Source organism: Erythrolamprus reginae, chromosome 13 (assembly GCF_031021105.1).
Source record: "Erythrolamprus reginae isolate rEryReg1 chromosome 13, rEryReg1.hap1, whole genome shotgun sequence".
In the NCBI taxonomy this organism is placed as follows: Eukaryota; Metazoa; Chordata; class Lepidosauria; order Squamata; family Dipsadidae; genus Erythrolamprus; species Erythrolamprus reginae.
The window spans coordinates 2,517,122-2,536,214 of NC_091962.1; the positions used below are offsets into that span (position 1 = coordinate 2,517,122).

General features: G+C 45.8%; 1 protein-coding gene across 1 annotated transcript in view; it reads left to right on the forward strand.

The window, feature by feature from the left end:
• SMG5 (SMG5 nonsense mediated mRNA decay factor) overlaps nt 1-19,093 on the forward strand; it is a 120,494-nt gene that overhangs the window by 91,725 nt on the left and 9,676 nt on the right. The window contains exons 10-17 of the mRNA XM_070766660.1: nt 181-389; nt 2,092-2,229; nt 5,641-6,378; nt 7,817-7,986; nt 10,046-10,121; nt 11,695-11,870; nt 14,967-15,125; nt 17,283-17,342. Coding sequence (XP_070622761.1) covers nt 181-389; nt 2,092-2,229; nt 5,641-6,378; nt 7,817-7,986; nt 10,046-10,121; nt 11,695-11,870; nt 14,967-15,125; nt 17,283-17,342 — 1,726 coding nt within the window. The remainder of the gene's footprint in view (nt 1-180; nt 390-2,091; nt 2,230-5,640; nt 6,379-7,816; nt 7,987-10,045; nt 10,122-11,694; nt 11,871-14,966; nt 15,126-17,282; nt 17,343-19,093) is intronic.

A 19,093-nucleotide genomic window follows, 5' to 3' on the forward strand; every position in this document is an offset into this window, starting at 1 on the left:
GTAAAAACGCCCCATCCCCCTGGCTTATTGTGTCTTAGCCGTGAGGGCCTTGTTCAGGTTCACACCCCTTCCCCTGCCTCTCTTCCTGAGCTGTGTTTCCTACACAATTGTGGCTGCTTCTTGCTTTTGACAGAGCTTGGACGTCCGTGCTTTGATCTCGTGCCCTTTCTCTCCCCTCAGTTCTGCCGACTTGGAGTTGACCTCCCTCTGCCAGTCGGTCCTGGAGGAATTGAACCTCTGCCTTTTCTACCTGCCCTCTTCGCCCCACCCGAGCTCCACCACGGAGGAAGAAGAGGAGTGGGAGAACGGCTGCTCCTTCCTGCCCGACCTGCTCATCTTCCGCATGATGGTCATTTGCCTGATGAGCGTCCACAGCCTCAAGAGGGCAGGTAACGTGGCACACCTGGCAGGTTCAGAGCCAGGAGGCTCCGGGTTCTGTTCTGGTTCCTGGTAGAAACTTTAGCTATTACAAATAACTCTTACTAAATGTAGTATTTCATAAACAAAGAAACTCCATCTTTATTTCTCTTCCCTTCCGTATTCAAAATACAGTTCATACTAGCACATTCCTCTTCCTCCCGTTATCTTTCTTAATTGCATTCCTCATGCATTCCTCCCAGCCTTCTCCTTTAACAAGATTTATGTACTCACAGCATGATTCAAAAACAGCAGAAATGACTGTAAAATAACACAGAATGCATTTGCTTGCTTGGGAACTGAACGGAAACACCTTCCATTTTAGCCCTACAACGTTGAAACTCCATCCTTCTTCCCCACTGACCCCCTGACGTACCAAATACATCACTCCAGTATTTAACCCATTCCTCCCCTTAATATCTTCTTCCAAACACCTGTTCCTTACGTTTTTAGACCCTTCTGAATCTAGGATTGACCAAGCGAACGTCTGATTCTTCCTCGCTAGATTCTGGACTCACAGCCACACCCTGTGGCTGGCCTCCCACCTGTTCTACTACCTGTAACCCCGGGCCCACCACTAATTCATAAACACTATCTGTATCAGAGCCCTCAATTTCTTCATCATCCTCCAACTGACCAGGAGTATGTACAACAGGTTCCAGATCCCCACTGGCTTACCCCCGTGTTTCCCAAAAACAAGGCCCTGTCTTATTTTTATTTTTTTTTGCTCCATTTTCCCATTTTTACGAGGGTCGCCCAGAAAGTAATGCACCACATTTTTTTTCTCCAACAATTATTTATTGAGCACAATGAAACTTACACACAAGAAAGAATGATGTTTCTTCTGCACTCCCTATTTTTCCACATAATCTCCATCCTGTTCTATGGCCTTCCTACAGAGAGACACAAGGACGTGTATGCCCTGTCAGTACCACTCCTTGTTCTGGTCACGAAGCCATTTCTGCAGTGTGCGAATCACCTCTTCGCCATCCTCAAAATGTCTTTCACAACTAACTGTACTTGTGTCAACTGCAGATTCTCCATAAACTGTACACAAACGTTTGTGAATGTGCATCACTTACGGGCGCCATTTTGAAACACTGCTGCAGCTACGCTATCTGTCTGAAGAAAGGCAAAATTTACACACGCTCTCCTGACAATTCAAATAATGTATTAAAGTTTCACATTTGTACCATTACTGTAGTCTGAGGGGGGGGAAATGTGGTGCATTGCTTTCTGGGCAACCCTCGTAGAATATAAACTTTCTAAACTTGGGAACACATCCATTCCTTAACTTAAGGACAAGGAAGTGTCTTTCCACTCTGTTTTAGCTAACGTGAGTAGCCAACCGGCTATTTGTACCAACTGCTTGATAAAAATAATAATAGCATGCTAATTGGTTTTAATATTTGTTTGTTTTTAACTCTTTATATTTTAGCTTTTATGTAACAATCAGCCTCCCAGAGTTACCATGGGTGACCAGTTTTATAAATAAGTTATAATTTTAAAGCAGAGCATGGATTTTTTGAGTCCTTGGAGAGGGGCGGCATACAAATCTAATAAATTATTATTAATTATTTTTATTTTTAGCTTTTTATTTTTTAGTTTGGGCTTTGAGTTGTTGTCTTTTCTGAATCCAGTTGTAACTCTGGCTGGTTCTTCTTTTCTCTGCAGGCTCCAGACAGTACAGCGCAGCCATCGCGTTCACCCTGGCCCTCTTTTCACACCTGATTAACCATGTCAACATCCGCCTCCAGGCCGAACTGGAAGAAGGAGAGAACCCAGTTCCAGCCTTCCAGAACGACGGCACCGGTAAGGACACACGTTCCCTGGAGAGCTGCTCTTTGGGCGGCTCGTCTCTTGATCCTGGGGGCAAAAAGCAGATGGGGTCAGACTGGGAGCCCCCCTTGACCCAGCTTTTCAGGAGCAATGCAACACGTTTGTTTGTTTATTTATTTATTGATTTGATTTGATTTGATTTGTATGCCGCCCCTCTCCGAAGACTCGGGGCGGCTAACAACAATAAAGAAAACAATGTAACAAATCTAATATTAAAAAATAATCTAAACACCCCCCCCCCCCCCCAATTTAAGAGACCAATCATACAAACAAGCATACCATATATAAATTCTATAAGCCTAGGGGGAAGGGGAAAAATTTCAATTCCCCCATGCCTGATGACAGAGGTGGGTTTTAAGTAATTTGCGAAAGGCAAGGAGGGTGGGGGCCGTTCTAATCTCTGGGGGGAGTTGGTTCCAGAGGGGCGGGGCCGCCACAGAGAAGGCTCTTCCCCTGGGGCCCACGAAACGACATTGTTTGGTCGACGGGACCTGGAGAAGGCCAACTCTGTGGGACCTTATCGGCCGCTGGGATTCATGCGGTAGAAGGCGGTTCCGGATGTATTCTGGCTCAATGCCATGTAGGGCCTAGTTGCGTAGTTTGTTTATTTATTCAATTTTTTTTATGCCGCCCTCCTTAGACTTAGGGCGGCTTACAACATATCAACAATAGCACTTTTTAACAGAGCCAGCCTATTGCCCCCACAATCCGGGTCCTCATTTGACCCACCTCGGAAGGATGGAAGGCTTGAGCCGGTGATGAGATTTGAACCGCTGACCTGCAGATCTAGCAGTCAGCTTTAGTGGCCTGTAGTACTGCACTCTACCCACTGCGCCACCTCGGCTCTTGACTAACAGATTGTGTTTCTGAGTGCTAAAGGCAACATATTTATTTTAATTATTAGTTTTACAAACCGCTCAAGGCAGAGAACGTATCTAATGCTCCTTCCTCCTATTCTCCCTACAACAGTAACCAGGTGAGGTGGGTTGGGCTGAGAGGTGATTGGGCCAAAGCTACCCAGCTGACTTTCACGCCCGAGACGGGATTTGAAATCAGAGCCTCCTTGTAACTGGCGCAAACTTAACCAAACCAACTTTCATGCCTAAGTCAGGACTAGAACTCCCTGTTTTCTGGTGATTGGCCCAAAGTCACACAACTGATTTTCATGCTTAGGGCAGGACTAGAACTCAAAGAGTCTCCCAGTTTGTAATAAAACTAGAAATCACCCCCAATTTTACATGCATTTGTACTGAAAGAGAGTGGCAGGACAGGTCTGGGCAGTGTCCTATTTAGAACCAGGCCGTGCGCATAGAAGAGAAGCCTTCACGGCGGCGCTTTTGGGATGGAACTGCCCATGTGCAACAGCCCGCCACATGCGGCCTGGTTCCGAATAGGACACCGCCTGGACCAGTCCCCTATGTCTCTTTCAAACAAAAGAACATGATCCCTCCCCTGTCATCATAGTTCCCTCTAAGCTGAGCAGTGAGCAATCGCTCACTTAAAAATCATCATCAACTCAAGAGTTTTCCAAACCTGCCCAGAAGCCGAGAGGGAAAGAGTGAGAGGGAAGGAGAGAGAGAGGAAGAGAGAGAAACAGATAGAAAAAAGAGAGGAAGGAAAAGAGAAAGAAAAAGAATGGGAGTAAGGAAGAGAGAAAGAAAATCAAAATCTAGTTTGAAACCATAGTTCCCTCTAAGCTGAGCAGTGAGCAATCGCTCACTTAAAAATCATCATCAACTCAGAGTTTTCCAAACCTGCCCAGAAGCCGAGAGGGAAAGAGTGAGAGGGAAGGAGAGAGAGAGGAAGAGAGAGAAACAGATAGAAAAAAGAGAGGAAGGAAAAGAGAAAGAAAAAGAATGGGAGTAAGGAAGAGAGAAAGAAAATCAAAATCTAGTTTGAAACTAGCTCAACTATTTAAGTGGCATTTTGATATTGATAGAGTTGCCCTATTATGAGCTCACTGTTATAGACACACAGTACAGTATTTTATTTTGAAATTCTCCGAGGCAAAACAGGGTGGGTTTTTTATTTGTTTGTTTATTTATTTATTTATTATTTCTGTGCCGCCCAGTCCCAAAGGGACTGCCGCTCAGACACTATACTTTTCCGCCCACCCCCCAAAAAAATTAGAGGGAACACTGCCTGTCATTACTTGTCTTGCCCTCAGGTGCTTTAGAGAATAGAACAGAATAACACAGTTGGCAGGGACCTTGGAGGTCCCTGCTCGAGCAGGAGACCCTGTACCATTTCAGACAAGTGGCTGTCCAATCTCTTCTTCAAAGCTTCCAGTGTTGGAGCATCCACCACTTCTGAAGGCAAACGGTTCCACTGATTAATTGTTCTCACTGTCAGAGAATTTCAAAAATTACCTTTGGGACCGCCTTCTGCCGCACAAATCCCAGCGACCGGTTAGGTCCCACAGAGTTGGCCTTCTCCGGGTCCCGTCAACTAAGCAATGCCGTCTGGCGGGACCAAGGGGAAGAGCCTTCTCTGTGGCGACCTGACCCTCTGGAACCACCTCCCCGTTGGAGATTAGAACTGCCCCCCCCCTCCTTGCCTTTCGCAAGCTCCTAAAAATCCACCTGTGTCGCCAGGCTTGGGGAAGTTGATATTCTCCTTAGCTACTATGATTTATTATTATTATTTATTATTATTAATAATAAATTAAATAAAATAAAATAATAAAATAATAAATTAATTAATTGTTCTCACTGTCAGGAAGTTCTAGGTTGTATCTCTCCTTGATGCATTTCTCTTTAGGAAGGCGAAAAGGGTGAGGTGGGTCTCACCTTGAGGGGCGTGATGTTCCAGAGGGTGGACACCAGGGCAGAAAAGGCTGGACCCCTCTGGCTGGAGTCCTTGACCAACAGCGTTTGTAGCAGGCCCCTTCCATCAGAATGATTGTGACAGCATCCCAATAGCAATCCGAGAAATAAATCAAAGTCCAAACCTCGGCCTTCTTCAAGTTCCGATTTATTAACATCGCCATTTGGGAACAGAACTGCAGCCAAAACGATACTAAAATTCCCTACAGTTCTCCACCCAGGTTAAGGTTCATCTCACATCCCCACGCCCACAAGTTCATCACGTTGACCACTCTGGTCCCTTCCAGCATTTAAGGTCCACCCTCATATTTCCCACTGTTGCAGAACAAAAGATGACCTTGAATCTGAAGGTAGGAATGTGGCTAGTAACTAGTGCCCTCTCATGCTACCAGCTCTCCCCAATTCCCATAGGCTACTCCATTTGTGGCAGGCCAATGCCTCTACTCTCAATGCTGGCTTGGACGTGACAGATAGATGGCTCAGTTTTGGGTGGGTGGGAGGCAAGGTCTATTGTGTCTCTGGGGTTTTGAGCTGCAGCTGTGTTTGGTGATCCTTGCAGAGGGCCCAGAGGCCAAGGAGACGGCAAATTCGGTCGAGAGAGAGACGGAGGCCGACCCAGCCAGCCACCGCACCCCGGGGGAGCCACGGCAGAATGACAGCCAAAAGGGCAAGAAGTATTCACGCCTTTCTTGCCTGCGCCGTCGCCGCCGGGCCCAGAAGCTGGACGAGAGCGACCTGAGCGAGGGCTTCGACTCGGATTCCAGCCCGGAGTCCACCAAAGCCAGCGGCGCCTCGGAGACGGGTTCCGAAAAGAGCGACGAGGAAGCCGAGGCGGCTTTTGACATGGAGACCGATTCCGACATGAACAGCCAGGAGTCCCGCTCGGATCTAGAAGACATGGAGGAGGAGGAGGAGGAGGCCGAGGCCGAGACTGAAGTGGGCAGCGGACAGCCTCGGGGGGTCAAGAATGGGACCAGGGGAACCCCGGACTTGGTGGCAAGCGAAGGAGGGCGGCTGCCGGACTCGAAGGGCCCTGGCCTCCCCAAGACTGACCCTCCAGAGCCTGTGGCCAATGGGCCAGGCTCCTTGGGCGGCAGCGAGGCCAGTATTGCCAGCAACCTCCAGGCCATGTCCACACAGCTCTTCCAGACCAAGCGGTGCTTCCGGCTGGCTCCCACTTTCAGCAACGTCCTCCTCAAGCCCGGCTGCGGTGGGCCAGCCATCCCGAAGGAGGCAGCAGGAGATGGCAAGCCTTGCGTCAATGGGGACGTGGAGAGGGCCGCTGCACCTGAGCCAGGTGAGCTGTTTTGGTAGAAATGTTTTAGTTTTTCTCCGCTCCTAATTGTTCTGTTCGCGGGCTTCCGATACATTCTGATACAAACTGTTTCAACTCCTACCCTCAAAATGTCTCTACAGAGCACTGCACACCAAGACAACTAGACACAAGAACAGTTTTTTTCCGAATGCCATCACTCTATTAAACAAATAATTCCCTCAACACTGACAGACTTTCTACTAAATCTGCACTTCTATTCTACTAGTTTTTCTCATCATTCCTATCACCCATTTCCTCCCATGTTGACTGTATGACTGTAACTTGTTGCGTATATCCTAAGATTTTTATTAATATTGCTTCTTCATTGCTTATTTGACCCCTATGACAATCATTAAGTGTCGTACCACATGATTCTTGACAAATGTATATTTTATTTTATGTACGCTGAGAGCATATGCACCAAGACAAATTCCTTGTGTGTCCAATCACACTTGGCCAATACAATTCTATTCTATTCTATTCCAGTCCCCGAAAATCACTTCTGAGTAATGAAACACAATCTTTATTACACTCAAGCAGGATACAGGACTGCCTGTATTTGGATTCTAATCCCATAATCCCCTGGCCGCATGAACCACCGTGAGCTATCCCGCTACCTGTTCTGTCGGGCTCTCTGGTACACTCCTCCCAAAAATTCACAGGTACAAATTTCAGACACACACATGTTTGAAAATTCAAAACAATGTTCTTTATAATGAAAATTCACTTAAACCAAGCCCTCTTTTGGTATAGCAAAGAGCACTGGTCTCCAAACAAACTGGTAATTTGTACAAGTCCCTTATCAGTTCTGTGATACTTAGCTTGCAGCTGTGAGGCAATTCACAGTCCTTCTTTCACAAAGTGAAACACACTTTCTTCTGGTTTAGTTTCAAAGCGGGGAAAAACCAGCACACAAAAGGTCAAAGTCAGTAAAGCAGTCACGAAACACAACGATCAGATAATCCTCCACAATGGCCAAACCCACAGGCTGCTATTTATAGCAGCCTCACTAATCACCACAGCCCCACCCAACCACAGGTGGCCTCATTTTCTTTGATAATAATCTCTCAGTTGTTGTTGCCTATGCATCGCTCTCTGCATGCGAGGCTGTATCATTAACTCTTGTTCTGAATCCAAGGAGGAGCTAGATAATTGATGTCCTTCTGAGCTATCTGCCACACTCTCCTCCTCCCTATCACTCATGTCTTCTTGGTCAGAGGAGCCTTCATCAGCAGATTCCACCGGGGACAAAACAGGCCTGCAGCATGTGGATGTCCCCCCCACATCCACAGTCCTTGGGGCAGGAGCTGGGCCAGAGCTAACCACAACACTGCCCCTTCCCAGTCCCGCAGTTCTTTTGCCCCTTGCTGAATTCTCCAATTTCTTTGGGGTTTTAACCATCCATTTCCCTGGTCTACAGATGATGTTTCAGAGTCAGAAGAAAGCATCTCCAGCAGCAGATCCTGCCGGAACGAGCGGTCTCTCCAAGAGAAGCTGGAAATTATAAGCGGCGAAGGATTGCTGCCAACGGTCAAGGTGTTCCTGGACTGGCTGAGAACGAACACTGACCTCATCATCATGTGTGCTCAGGTGAGTGGCTCTTGGTTCCTGCACCTCTTTGGCTTTTTTGCCCCGCCTCTTTAGCCGTCATGGGCTCTGACATCCCAAAGGTGCTTGTTTTTTCAAGAGGCATCTGGGCTTCTTGAGTTTTTCTCTGTTCTGCCTGGCCGGCTGGCCACACAACAAAGCAGTGTACAAACACAGAGAGAGAGAGGCTTGCAAAAGGCAAAATTCTATTTCTGTACAAAATTGGCTTGGAGCCACAGCAACTGCAAAGGAATGTTGGTTTAGGGTTAACGGTTCAAGCTGGCAGCAAAAGTCTCTCAAGCTTGCTTCTGCCAATTACTCACTTGGCTGAGTTTCAAAGTTTTCCAAAGTAAATGCTAAACCACGAAGCTCTAATGTCTCTGTTTCCCTCAATTCCGAACGATAATTTCCCACACCGCCTTTCGCAAGTCCTTCTCTTTTTAAGCCTGCCGCAACTTCCTTAATTGCTGACAGCTGTGCCTTAGAATCTCTGTCTGCGTCTGCAGAGCTGCTCCTGACATCCCAGCATTCTACGCACCCTGACATTAAGGACATCACCCCCTCCTCATCTGACCCAGATGTGGCTCTGACTGGAGATCCTACAGGCTCTGCAGGCCTCTCGGCCTCTCCGGCACCTGCCACGTCCACTTCTCCTTCCCCCTCACTGTCTGACTCCTCTGTAAGCCAGACAGCAGGTCTTCTTTGATCCGACGGCCCCGGCTCCTCTGAGTCAAAATCAGTGACCAGAGGAGCTGGCTGTGAGCCAACCTCAACATTCTCTGAAGACGTTTCGCTTCTCATCTAAGAAGCTTCTTCAGCTCTGGTGGAAGAATGGAAGGATTGATGCTCCTTGCGGGCAGCTGGTCATTTGCATTCGTTTTAGAGAGTCCTTGAGGCCACTTGGAGGTTTATCTCTGTCCTCAGGGTCACCTGAGTGGTGGAAATGGTTCCTGGAGTCTGCAATTTTTCTCTACTCCCACACCATTCCAAGGGTCTTCAACTCAAATTGTGTAGCTAAAAGTCCATAGAGATTCTGTCTTCCAGGTCCTGGTTGTCCCAAAGGTGCTTTTTTTCAGGAGACAACTGGACTTTCTTTGCTTTTTTTTTTTTTGTTGAAGATGTTTCACTTCTCATCCAAGAATCTTCTTCAGTTTCAACTGGACGGTGGAGAATGGAAAGCTTTATACGCCTTGCAGACAGCTAGTCGTTTGCATCCTTTCAGAGGGTCATTGAGGCTACTTGAAAGTTTATCTGTGCCCTCAGATAAGAGTCCTTCCACACCCATTTGCACTACTCAGGTGAACCTGAGGACACAGACAAACCTCCAAGTGGCCTCAATGCATCTCTAAAAAGAATACAGTCATTAGTGGGAGAAGATGGGTGTTGGGAACAAAGAGAAGGTTATTGGTAGTGCAGATTTAGTGAATAGCGTGACAGTGTTGAGGGAATTATTTGTTTAGCAGAGTGATGGCGTTTGGGACAAAACTGTTCTTGTATCTAGTTGTCTTAGTGTGCTGTGCTCTATAGCGACGTTTTGAGGGTAGAAGTTGAAACAGTTTACGTCCAGGATGTGAGGGGTGTGCAAATATTTTCACAGCTCTCTTTTTGACTTGTGCAGGTCCTCAATGCAAGGCAGGTTGACAGTAATTGTTTATTTCCTGCAGTTCTGATTATCTTCTGAAGTCTGTGTCGCTCTTGTTGGGTTGCAGAACCGAATCAGACAGTTATGGAGGTGCAGATGACAGACTCAGTGATTCCTCTGTAGAACTGGATCCGCAGCTCCTTGGGCAGTTTGAGCTGAGTTGGTGCAGAAAGAACATTCTTTGTTGTGCTTTTTTGATGATGTTTTTGATATTAAGGTGACCATTTTAGGTCTTGAGATAGGATAGAACCTAGAAGTTTGAAGCTCTCTACTGTCGATACTGGGTTGTCTGGTATTGTAAGAAGCCTCGAGTGATGAAGCTTAGAAAGAAGCAAACATCGCAATCGAAGCTGAGACCTAAAGCTGGGTATCCTCCAATATTCCAACTTCCCTGTTGTCTCCCACCTTCTCTCCTTGCAGAGTTCACAGAGTTTATGGAATCGACTGTCAGTCCTCCTGAACCTGCTTCCTTCAGCGGCAGACCTTCAAGACTCAGGTACACTTCCATTACCCTGTTTTCCCGAAATGAAAACCTCTCCTGATAATAAGCCCAATCGGTTCTTCTGAGCGCTACTAAGAAGGGGCGCGGGAGCTAAGGTTTGCAGGAGCAACCTCCGTGAGGCTGTTCCGCGTGAATGGCTGGGGCGTGTGGGGCCTCCTCGCCTCATGCCATTTGCACAGGAAGCAACGAAGCAGGCCCAGCAACACTAGGGCTGGCAAGTCTCTGCATTGGTTGCCGATCAGTTTCCGGTCAAAATTCAAAGTGTTGGTTAATCACCTATAAAGCCCTTCATGGCATCGGACCAGAATATCTCCGGGACCGCCTTCTGCCGCACGAATTAGGTCCCACAGAGTTGGCCTTCTCCGGATCCCGTCAACTAAACAATGTCGTTGGCGGGACCCAGGGGAAGAGCCTTCTCTGTGGCGGCCCCGACCCTCTGGAACCAGCTCCCCCCAGAGATCAGAATTGCCCCCACCCTCCTTGCCTTTCGTAAGCTCCTTAAAACCCACCTCTGTCGTCAGGCATGGGGGAATTGAGATATTCCTTTCCCCCTAGGCCTATACAATTTATGCATGGTATGTTTGTGTGTATGTTTGGTTTTTAATAAGGGTTTTTAGTTATTTTAAATATTAGAGTTGTCATATGCTGTTTTATTATTGTTGTTAGCCGCCCCGAGTCTACGGAGAGGGGCAGCATACAAATCTAAGGAAGGAAGGAAGGAAGGAAGGAAAGAAAGAAAGAAAGAAAGAAAGAAAGAAAGAAAGAAAGAAAGAAAGAAAGCCAGAAACAGACAGAACTTCCAACCCTTGCCTGGGTCAGCTGATCTGCAGGTGGCAGGCCAATGATAAGGGGACTCCCGGACCTCAAAAATAATAAGACCTCCCCGAAAATAAGAAAAGAAAATAAGACCGTGTCTTATTTTTGGGAAAACATAGTAAATTTTATTTTTTCCTTTCATGATTTCCTCTGAGTATGTCAGTGTATAAAATGTGCAGTTTTGGGAGAGGAAAACAAGGGACAACCAGCACAAATGAGACACACTGTTTACTGTGTGCGCCTGACCCATAAAAATAGCAAAGAATTGGAGAAATGTACATTAGATTAGATTAGATTTATTGGATTTATATGCCGCCCCTCTCCGCAAACTCGGGGCGGCTCACAACAATAATAAAAAACAGTACATAATAACAAATCCAATACCCACCAATCTAATTACAATTTAAAATTCATAAATTCATAAAACAGTCCCAAAATATATAAAAGCAGGCACACAGTCTATTAGGGCAGTATATCAATGCCAGAAAGTTTTCTTAAATGTAAGCACGCTAACTCCTCCCAATTATTTAAATAGATCTACTCCAAACAAGGCTAAGTCAGAGTTTAGCTCAGCTGCCTTATCTTAAGGCTGAAACAGGACACTGCTACATTTCAGACTATGCTTGTACAGATGCTGTTAAAATCGATGTGGCTTTCTGGGAGTATACATTGTTCTCTACTATTTAAAAGAAGATACAATAGCACTGGGCCTCTTCAGATCAAGCATTTATTGTCTCCCTTCTCGTTTCAGGGTTGTTTCTCTCCAGCGAGGTGAAGAGCATGTTATCGGGTTGCGAACTTCCAGACTTGAACACTTGCTTGCTTCTGCCAGAAGACATGGCCCTCCGTAACCTGCCCCCCCTGAAGAGCGCGCACAAGAGGTTTAACTTCGAGCAGGACCGGCCTGCCCTTACCGAAGTGGAGGAGGTGATGGAAATTCCTTTTTAAAAAAAAGAAAAGCAACCTAGGGAAAGCAAGTAGGATGCTTGGCTGCATAGCTAGAGGTATAACAAGCAGGAAGAGGGAGATTATGATCCCGCTATATAGAATGCTGGTGAGACCCCATTTGGAATACTGTGTTCAGTTCTGGAGACCTCACCTACAAAAAGATATTGACAAAATTGAACGGGTCCAAAGACGGGCTACAAGAATGGTGGAAGGTCTTAAGCATAAAACGTATCAGGAAAGACTTCATGAACTCAATCTGTATAGTCTGGAGGACAGAAGGAAAAGGGGGGACATGATCGAAACATTTAAATATATTAAAGGGTTAAATAAGGTTCAGGGGGGAAGTGTTTTTAATAGGAAAGTGAACACAAGAACAAGGGGACACAATCTGAAGTTAGTTGGGGGAAAGATCAAAAGCAACATGAGAAAATATTATTTTACTGAAAGAGTAGTAGATCCTTGGAACAAACTTCCAGCAGACGTGGTAGATAAATCCACAGTAACTGAATTTAAACATGCCTGGGATAAACATATATCCATCCTAAGATAAAATACAGAAAATAGTATAAGGGCAGACTAGATGGACCATGAGGTCTTTTTCTGCCGTCAGACTTCTATGTTTCTATGTTTCTAACCTGAAAAATGGCTTTGGGTTGATTTTTAGGATTACAATAGCAACAGTGCTTAGACTTTATATAATTTAATTTATTAGATTTGTATGTCGCCCCTCTCCGTGGACTCGGAGCGGCTCACAACAAAATAACACAGTACAGTATAACAAATCTAATATTAAAAAACATTTAAAACCACATCCACTCCGAAATTATGGAAATAAGATTAAATAATTTTGATGAAAATAAATTGGAGAAGCTGATGGCCCGATGGAATAAGGTGAAAAATGATATCTTAAGTAGAATTTATGACGACAATGTGAAAAATAAATTCCAATCACTTTTTGTATGTAAAGAAATGTAAACCGGAGCCAAGGAAGAAATTGAAATTTATTGTAAATAATTTAACCCCCTAAACGGTGGTGGGGTTTATTGGTGTTGGGCACTTGTTCTTTAAGATTTTGTTTGTTTGTTTGTTTGTTGTAATAAAAATTTAATAAAAATATTTTTTAAAAAAAACAAAAAAAACCCCATTTAAAACCCAACATTAAAACCATGCAACCCAATCATTCCATACATAAACTATATATGCCTGGGGGTATCTTAATTCCTCCCTCCCTGGCGACATAGGTGGGTCTTTAGCAATTTACGAAAGGCAAGGAGGGTGGGTGCGGTTCTAATCTCTGGGGGGAGATGATTCCAAAGGGTCGGGGCCGCCACAGAGAAGGCTCTCCCCCTGGGGCCCGCCAACCAACGTTGTTTAGTTGACAGAACCCAGAGAAGGCCAACTCTGTGGGACCTAATTGGTCGCTGGGATTTATGCGGCATATGCCGCTTCACAATGCTTTATAGCCCTCTCTAAGCGATTTGCAGAGTCGGCTTCTTGCCCCCAGCTATCTGGGTCCTCAATTTACCCGAAGGACAGAAGGCTGAGTCAACCTTGATCCGATCAGGATCGAACTCCTGGCTGTGGCCAGAATTAGCCTCCAATCCCGCATTCTAAGCACTGGGAGGGAAGAAAGGAAGGAAGATAGCCATAGCACTAAGGCTTGATATACCGCTTCACAGCGCTTTCCAGCCCTCTCTAAGTGGTTTGCCTCTTGCCCCCAACAATCTGGGTCCTCATTTTACCAGCCTTGGAAGGACAGAAGGCTGAATTAACCTTGAGCTGGTTAGGATTGAAGTGCTGTCAGTCAGCAGAGTCAGCCTGCATTCTAACCACTGGGAGGGAGGGAGGGAGGGAAAATAGCAATAGCACTTATATCATCATCATCATCATCATCATTGTTATTATTATTATTTATTAGATTTGTATGCCGCCCCTCTCCAAAGAGTCGGAGCGGCTTACAACAACAATACACAATATAAATCCAATCCAGAACAGTTAAAACCCTTGATTTAAAAACAATCATACATCCCAAACAAACCATACGTAAAATTAATGTTGCAATTGCAATGTAATAGTGTTGCAATTAATGTGTTAGAGTGTTCGGAAACTGCAAATTGTGTAGAACGCAGCCACGTGAGCAGTCATGAGCCTGCCGAGGCATACCCATATTTCTACAACACTCCGCGGACTGCACTGCCTGTCAGTTGGTTTCCGGATGCAATTCAAAGTGTTGGTTATGACCTATATAAAGACCTACATGGCCTTGGACCAGAATACTTGCTGGACCGCCTTCTGCTGCATGAGTCCCAGCGACCGGTGAGGTCCCACAGAGTCAGCCTTCTCCAGGTCGCGTCAACTAGACAATGTCCTTTGGCAGGACCTAGGGGAAGAGCCTTCTCTGTGGGGGGCCCTGCCCTCTGAAACCAGCTCCCCCTCGAGATTCTCACTGCCCCCACCCTCCTCACCTTTCGCAAAAGTCTTTAAGACTCATTTATGTCGCCGGGCTTGGGGCGATTAGAGCCTAGCCCTCTGGCCGAAGAATGTTATGTATGGTTGTTGTTTGAATGGGTATGATTGATTTTTAATATAGTTAATGATTTTAGAGTATTGTATTTTATTGTTCTTTATATATGTCGCAAGCCACCCTGAGTCCTCGGAGAGGGGTGGCATATAAATCCGATAGATAGATAGATAGATAGATAGATAGATAGATAGATAGATAGATAGATAGATAGATAGATAGATTAGATACATAGATAGACAGACAGACAGACAATGAGAAAGAGACATGAGGAAAGAGGAGACACTTTTTCATGGCCTCCCTTATATAGACAGTTTCTTAAAGTGGCAATTATCCCTGCTGACTCGTCTTCAGTCTTAAACCGGCAATAACCCTGGTGACTCATCCACAGTTCATCATCCTGGTCCCCTGCCTTACAACGGCTGGTCAGTTTTAAATCTTTATCCTGACACTCTTCCCAGCCCAAACCAGCTGCTTTGGTAGCCTTGTCCTTGGCTGACTCTCCCTGGGTGATTCCCCCTGCCCTAAAGATGCCCTGTCTCCTCTCCCCACAGTCCGTGGTTCGCATCTGTTGCATCCGAAGCTTCGGCCATTTCATCACCCGTTTGCAAGGCAGCATCCTGCAGTACAACTCTGAAGTGGGGATCTTCATCAGCATCGCTCAGTCGGAGCAGGACGGCCTCCTGCAGCAGGCCCAGGCGCAGTTCCGCATGGTGAGCCCAGGGGTGGTGGTAGAAACCAGTGCTGGGTTGTTGTGCTAGCTGACCGGTGCTTGATCTGCCACATATGACTATTGGGTTTCCCAAAAAATAACACCCTGACTTACATTTTTTTGAACTCTGAAACAAGCACTTAGACTTATTGCCATGCACTCAAAGCCTGATTGGGCTTATTATCAGGAGAAGTCTTATTTGGGGGAAAACTGGGTAGTCACAACCGTTGGCGGTCGTCTTCTCTTCTTCTTTACTTTCTCTTTTACCGCTTCGGGTATCAAGGGAGATGGTTGGTTCAATTCCTTCTCTGGAAAATCAGTTGCTTTTTAAGAGGTGGCATCTCTTTGGGGTTTTTGAAAAGCTTGGAAACTATGGGGTGTTTGGTAAAGTTGACAGGGGTGATGGTAACAGCAATAGCATTTAGACTTATATACCGCTTCATAGTGCTTTACAGCCCTCTCTAAGCGATTTACAGAGAGTAAGCATATTGCTCCCAACAATCTGGGTCCTCGTTTTACTGATCTTGGAAGGATGAAAGGTTGAGTCAACCTTGAGCCGGTCAGGATTGAACTTCTGGCAGGGGGGGCAGTGTTAGCCTACAATACTGCATTCTAACAGCAAGGAAGGAAGGAAAAATAGCTATACCACTTAAGATTTATATACAGTGGTACCTCGAGATATGAGTTTAATTCGTTCCGGACCTGGGCTCTTAAGTCGAGCAGCTCTTATCTCGAACGACTTTTCCCCATAGGAATTAATGTAAATAATTTTAATTGGTTCCAGCCCTCAAAAAACTCACAAAGTTAGTCTAAATTATGCAGAAAGACATGTTTTTAATGAAGAAATGTACATGTACATATAAATGAATAATGAAGTTTCTTTCACTTAACTTGTAAACTTTCTTAAACTTTTAAATTTACATATGTTCAACTTCTCTGCCACCCAATCCTGTAGGACAGAGGTCCCCAACCCTTTTTGCACCAGGGACCGGCTTTAAGCGATCAAGAGAGGAATGGGTGAATGAATGGACGGAGGGTGGGAAGGAAGGAAGGAAAGAGGGAAGGGACAGGAACAGAGGAAGGAAGCAAGGAAACTTATGAAAGGGGAGAGTAAGAGAGGAATGAGTGAAGGGAGGGAGGGAGGGAGGGAAGAAGGTGGGAAGGAGAAAGAAAAGAAGAAATAGAGGAAGGGAAGGTAAAAGAGAGAAAGAGAAAGAGCAAGAAAGAAAGAAAGCAAGAAAGAAAGAAAGGGGGAAGGGACAGGAACAGAGGAAGGAAGCAAGGAAACTTATGAAAGGGGAGAGTAAGAGAGGAATGAGTGAAGGGAGGGAGGGAGGGAAGAAGGTGGGAAGGAGAAAGAAAAGAAGAAATAGAGGAAGGGAAGGTAAAAGAGAGAAAGAAAAAGAGCAAGAAAGAAAGCTGCAAGCACCCCCCCGAGCCCCCCCAGGCCGGCTGCAACCTTTTAAAACACGCGCGCCGCTTCGCAGCTGTCTCCTGAAGCCGAACGCGGAAGTTAGCGTTTGGCTTCAGGAGACAGCTCCTTGGCGCTTGTATCTCGAATTTGGGCTTGTAAGTAGAACAAAAATATCTCTCCCCTCCCAGCTCTTATCTCGAGTTGCTCTTAAGTAGAGCAGCTCTTATGTCGGGGTTCCACTGTACTGCCTCATGGTGGTCTACAGCTCTCTAAGCGGTTTACAGAGTTTGCAGAGAAGGAAAACTGCATTTTGATTGACAAGATTGACCGGGTGGGGGTGGGATTACACTTGCTTTATTAACATGTCATCTGCAAATATCTGGTCCAACTCCTGTCTTTTATGTCATCCATGAAATTAGATAAATATAGATTCAGCCCATCACAAGCTTCTTTCTGGGTCTTAAATTTAGTTTTTGGATCTTTAAATTTTTTAAAAATTTTCTGGATCTTTTAAAAAGTTTTGCATATATATGTGCTGGGAGCACGATTAAAAAAAAAATCTGTATATGTACTATCTGGTATGGGTCAGCGAATGAAGTGTTATATGAATTCACTCTTTCAATTGGGAGTTTTTGGAAGCCTTATCCTTAAAAATATTGTCCTAGAGATGCATCTGGGAAACAGAGAGGTCATAATTTAAAAAGCAGGCTAACTTGGTACGCTCTGTCTCTCCCTCCCTCCTAGGCTGCTGAGGAAGCCCGACGGAACCGGCTGATGCGTGACATGGCCCAGCTTCGGCTGCAGGTACAGGGCTGGGTTGAGTGGGGAGGAAGGAGGCCTCGGGTGAGGCTGCTGCATGTCTGTTTAAATTGGAACCCAGCCCCAATCCAGATCCATCCTCCTGGGCAGGGAAGGAATCTGCCTTGCCGAATCATTTACTATATTTTTTAGGGTATAAGGTACACCAGAGTATAAGACATACCTTAGTTTGGGGGGAGGAAAATAGGGGGAAGAAATCTGGCTAGCCTCCTTAGTCTGGTCAGCTTCAGCACATTATTTTATCCCCTGGTTAGGTCTGGGGGGAAAAAAATCTACTTCGGAGGGAGTAGCAATGAAAACAAGCCTGCAAAGACTAGGGAAAAAATTTCTTTGGAGTAGCAATGGAAAAAAAATCCTAAAAGCTTTGTTAGGGCTGAAAAACCTTTTTTCGGAGAGAGTAGCAATGAAAACAAGCCTGCAAGTTGGGAAAATTATTAGCACCTTGTTAGGACTAGGGGAAAAAAGCTTCGAAAAAGCTACACATTCGGAGTGCAGTGATCCCTCGATTTTCGCGGCTTCAAACTTCGCGAAACGCTATACCACGGTTTTTCAAAAAATATTAATTAAAAAATACTCCACGGTTTTTTTGCTATACCACGGTTTTTCCCACCCGATGACGTCATACGTCATCACCAAGAGTCACTTCTCTGTCTCTTTCTCTTTCTTTCCTGTCATTCTCTGCTTCAATCATTTTCTCATTTCTCTTTTTTTCTCCCCTTTTTTCTATCATTTCTCTCTCTCTTTCTTCCACTCTTCTCTCTCTCTCTTTCTTCCTCTCTCTCACTCTCTTCCTTCCTTTCTCATCTTTCTTTCTCTCTCTCTTTCTCTCTCTTGCTTCTTCCTCTCTCACACTCTCTTCCTCCCTCTCTCATCTCTTTCTTTCCTTCTCTCTCTTTCTCTATCTCTCCCCCTCTTGCTCTCAAGCGGCGAGCGAGCGGACGGGCGAACGGCGGGTGGGCGGGCGAACGGTGGGCGAGCGGCGAACGAGCGGATGGGCGAACGGCAGCCGGGGGGATGGGCGGGCGAACAGGTGAGCGGTGAGCGAACAGCCGGGCGAACGGCGGGCGGGCGGGTGCTGGGGGGGCGGGGGCAGCCGACATTCAAAGCAATCTTTGTCGGCTTCCGCACTTTCGTCGCTCCCTGCCCTAATTTCAAGCCCGGCTCCTTGTGCTGCCTTGAAAAAGAGTGCGTGGGGGTAGTTTTTGGCTGTCCATAGCCAAAAATGGTGTTTTTACTTCTGCGCCGCTATATCGCGGAAAATCGATTTTCACGGGAGGTCTTGGAATGTAACCCCCGTGAAAATCGAGGGATCACTGCTGTATAAGATGCACCCAAATTTTCAGCCTCTTGGGGGAGGGTGAAGGTGCATCTTATACTCTGATAAATATGGTATTTCATTTGTTCGATTTGACTTGACTTCTAAGGCTATCTGTCTTGGGAAGCAGCTTTCCTTGGCAAATCCAACTAAATAGCAATAGCACTTAGATATTTCTTTGTGGCACTTTACACACCCTCTGGGAGGTTGATAAATATCAGCCTCTTGCCCCCCAACAATCTGGGTCCTCATTTTACCGACTTTGGAAGGATGGAAGGCTGCGTCAACCTTGAGTCCTGTCAGGATCAAACTCCTGGCTGTGGGCAGAGTTTGCCTGCAGTTCTCGAGCTACCACGATTCATTTAGCGACAGCGGCACTAAAAAAGTGACTTATGGACTGATCTTCATATTTAATAACCAT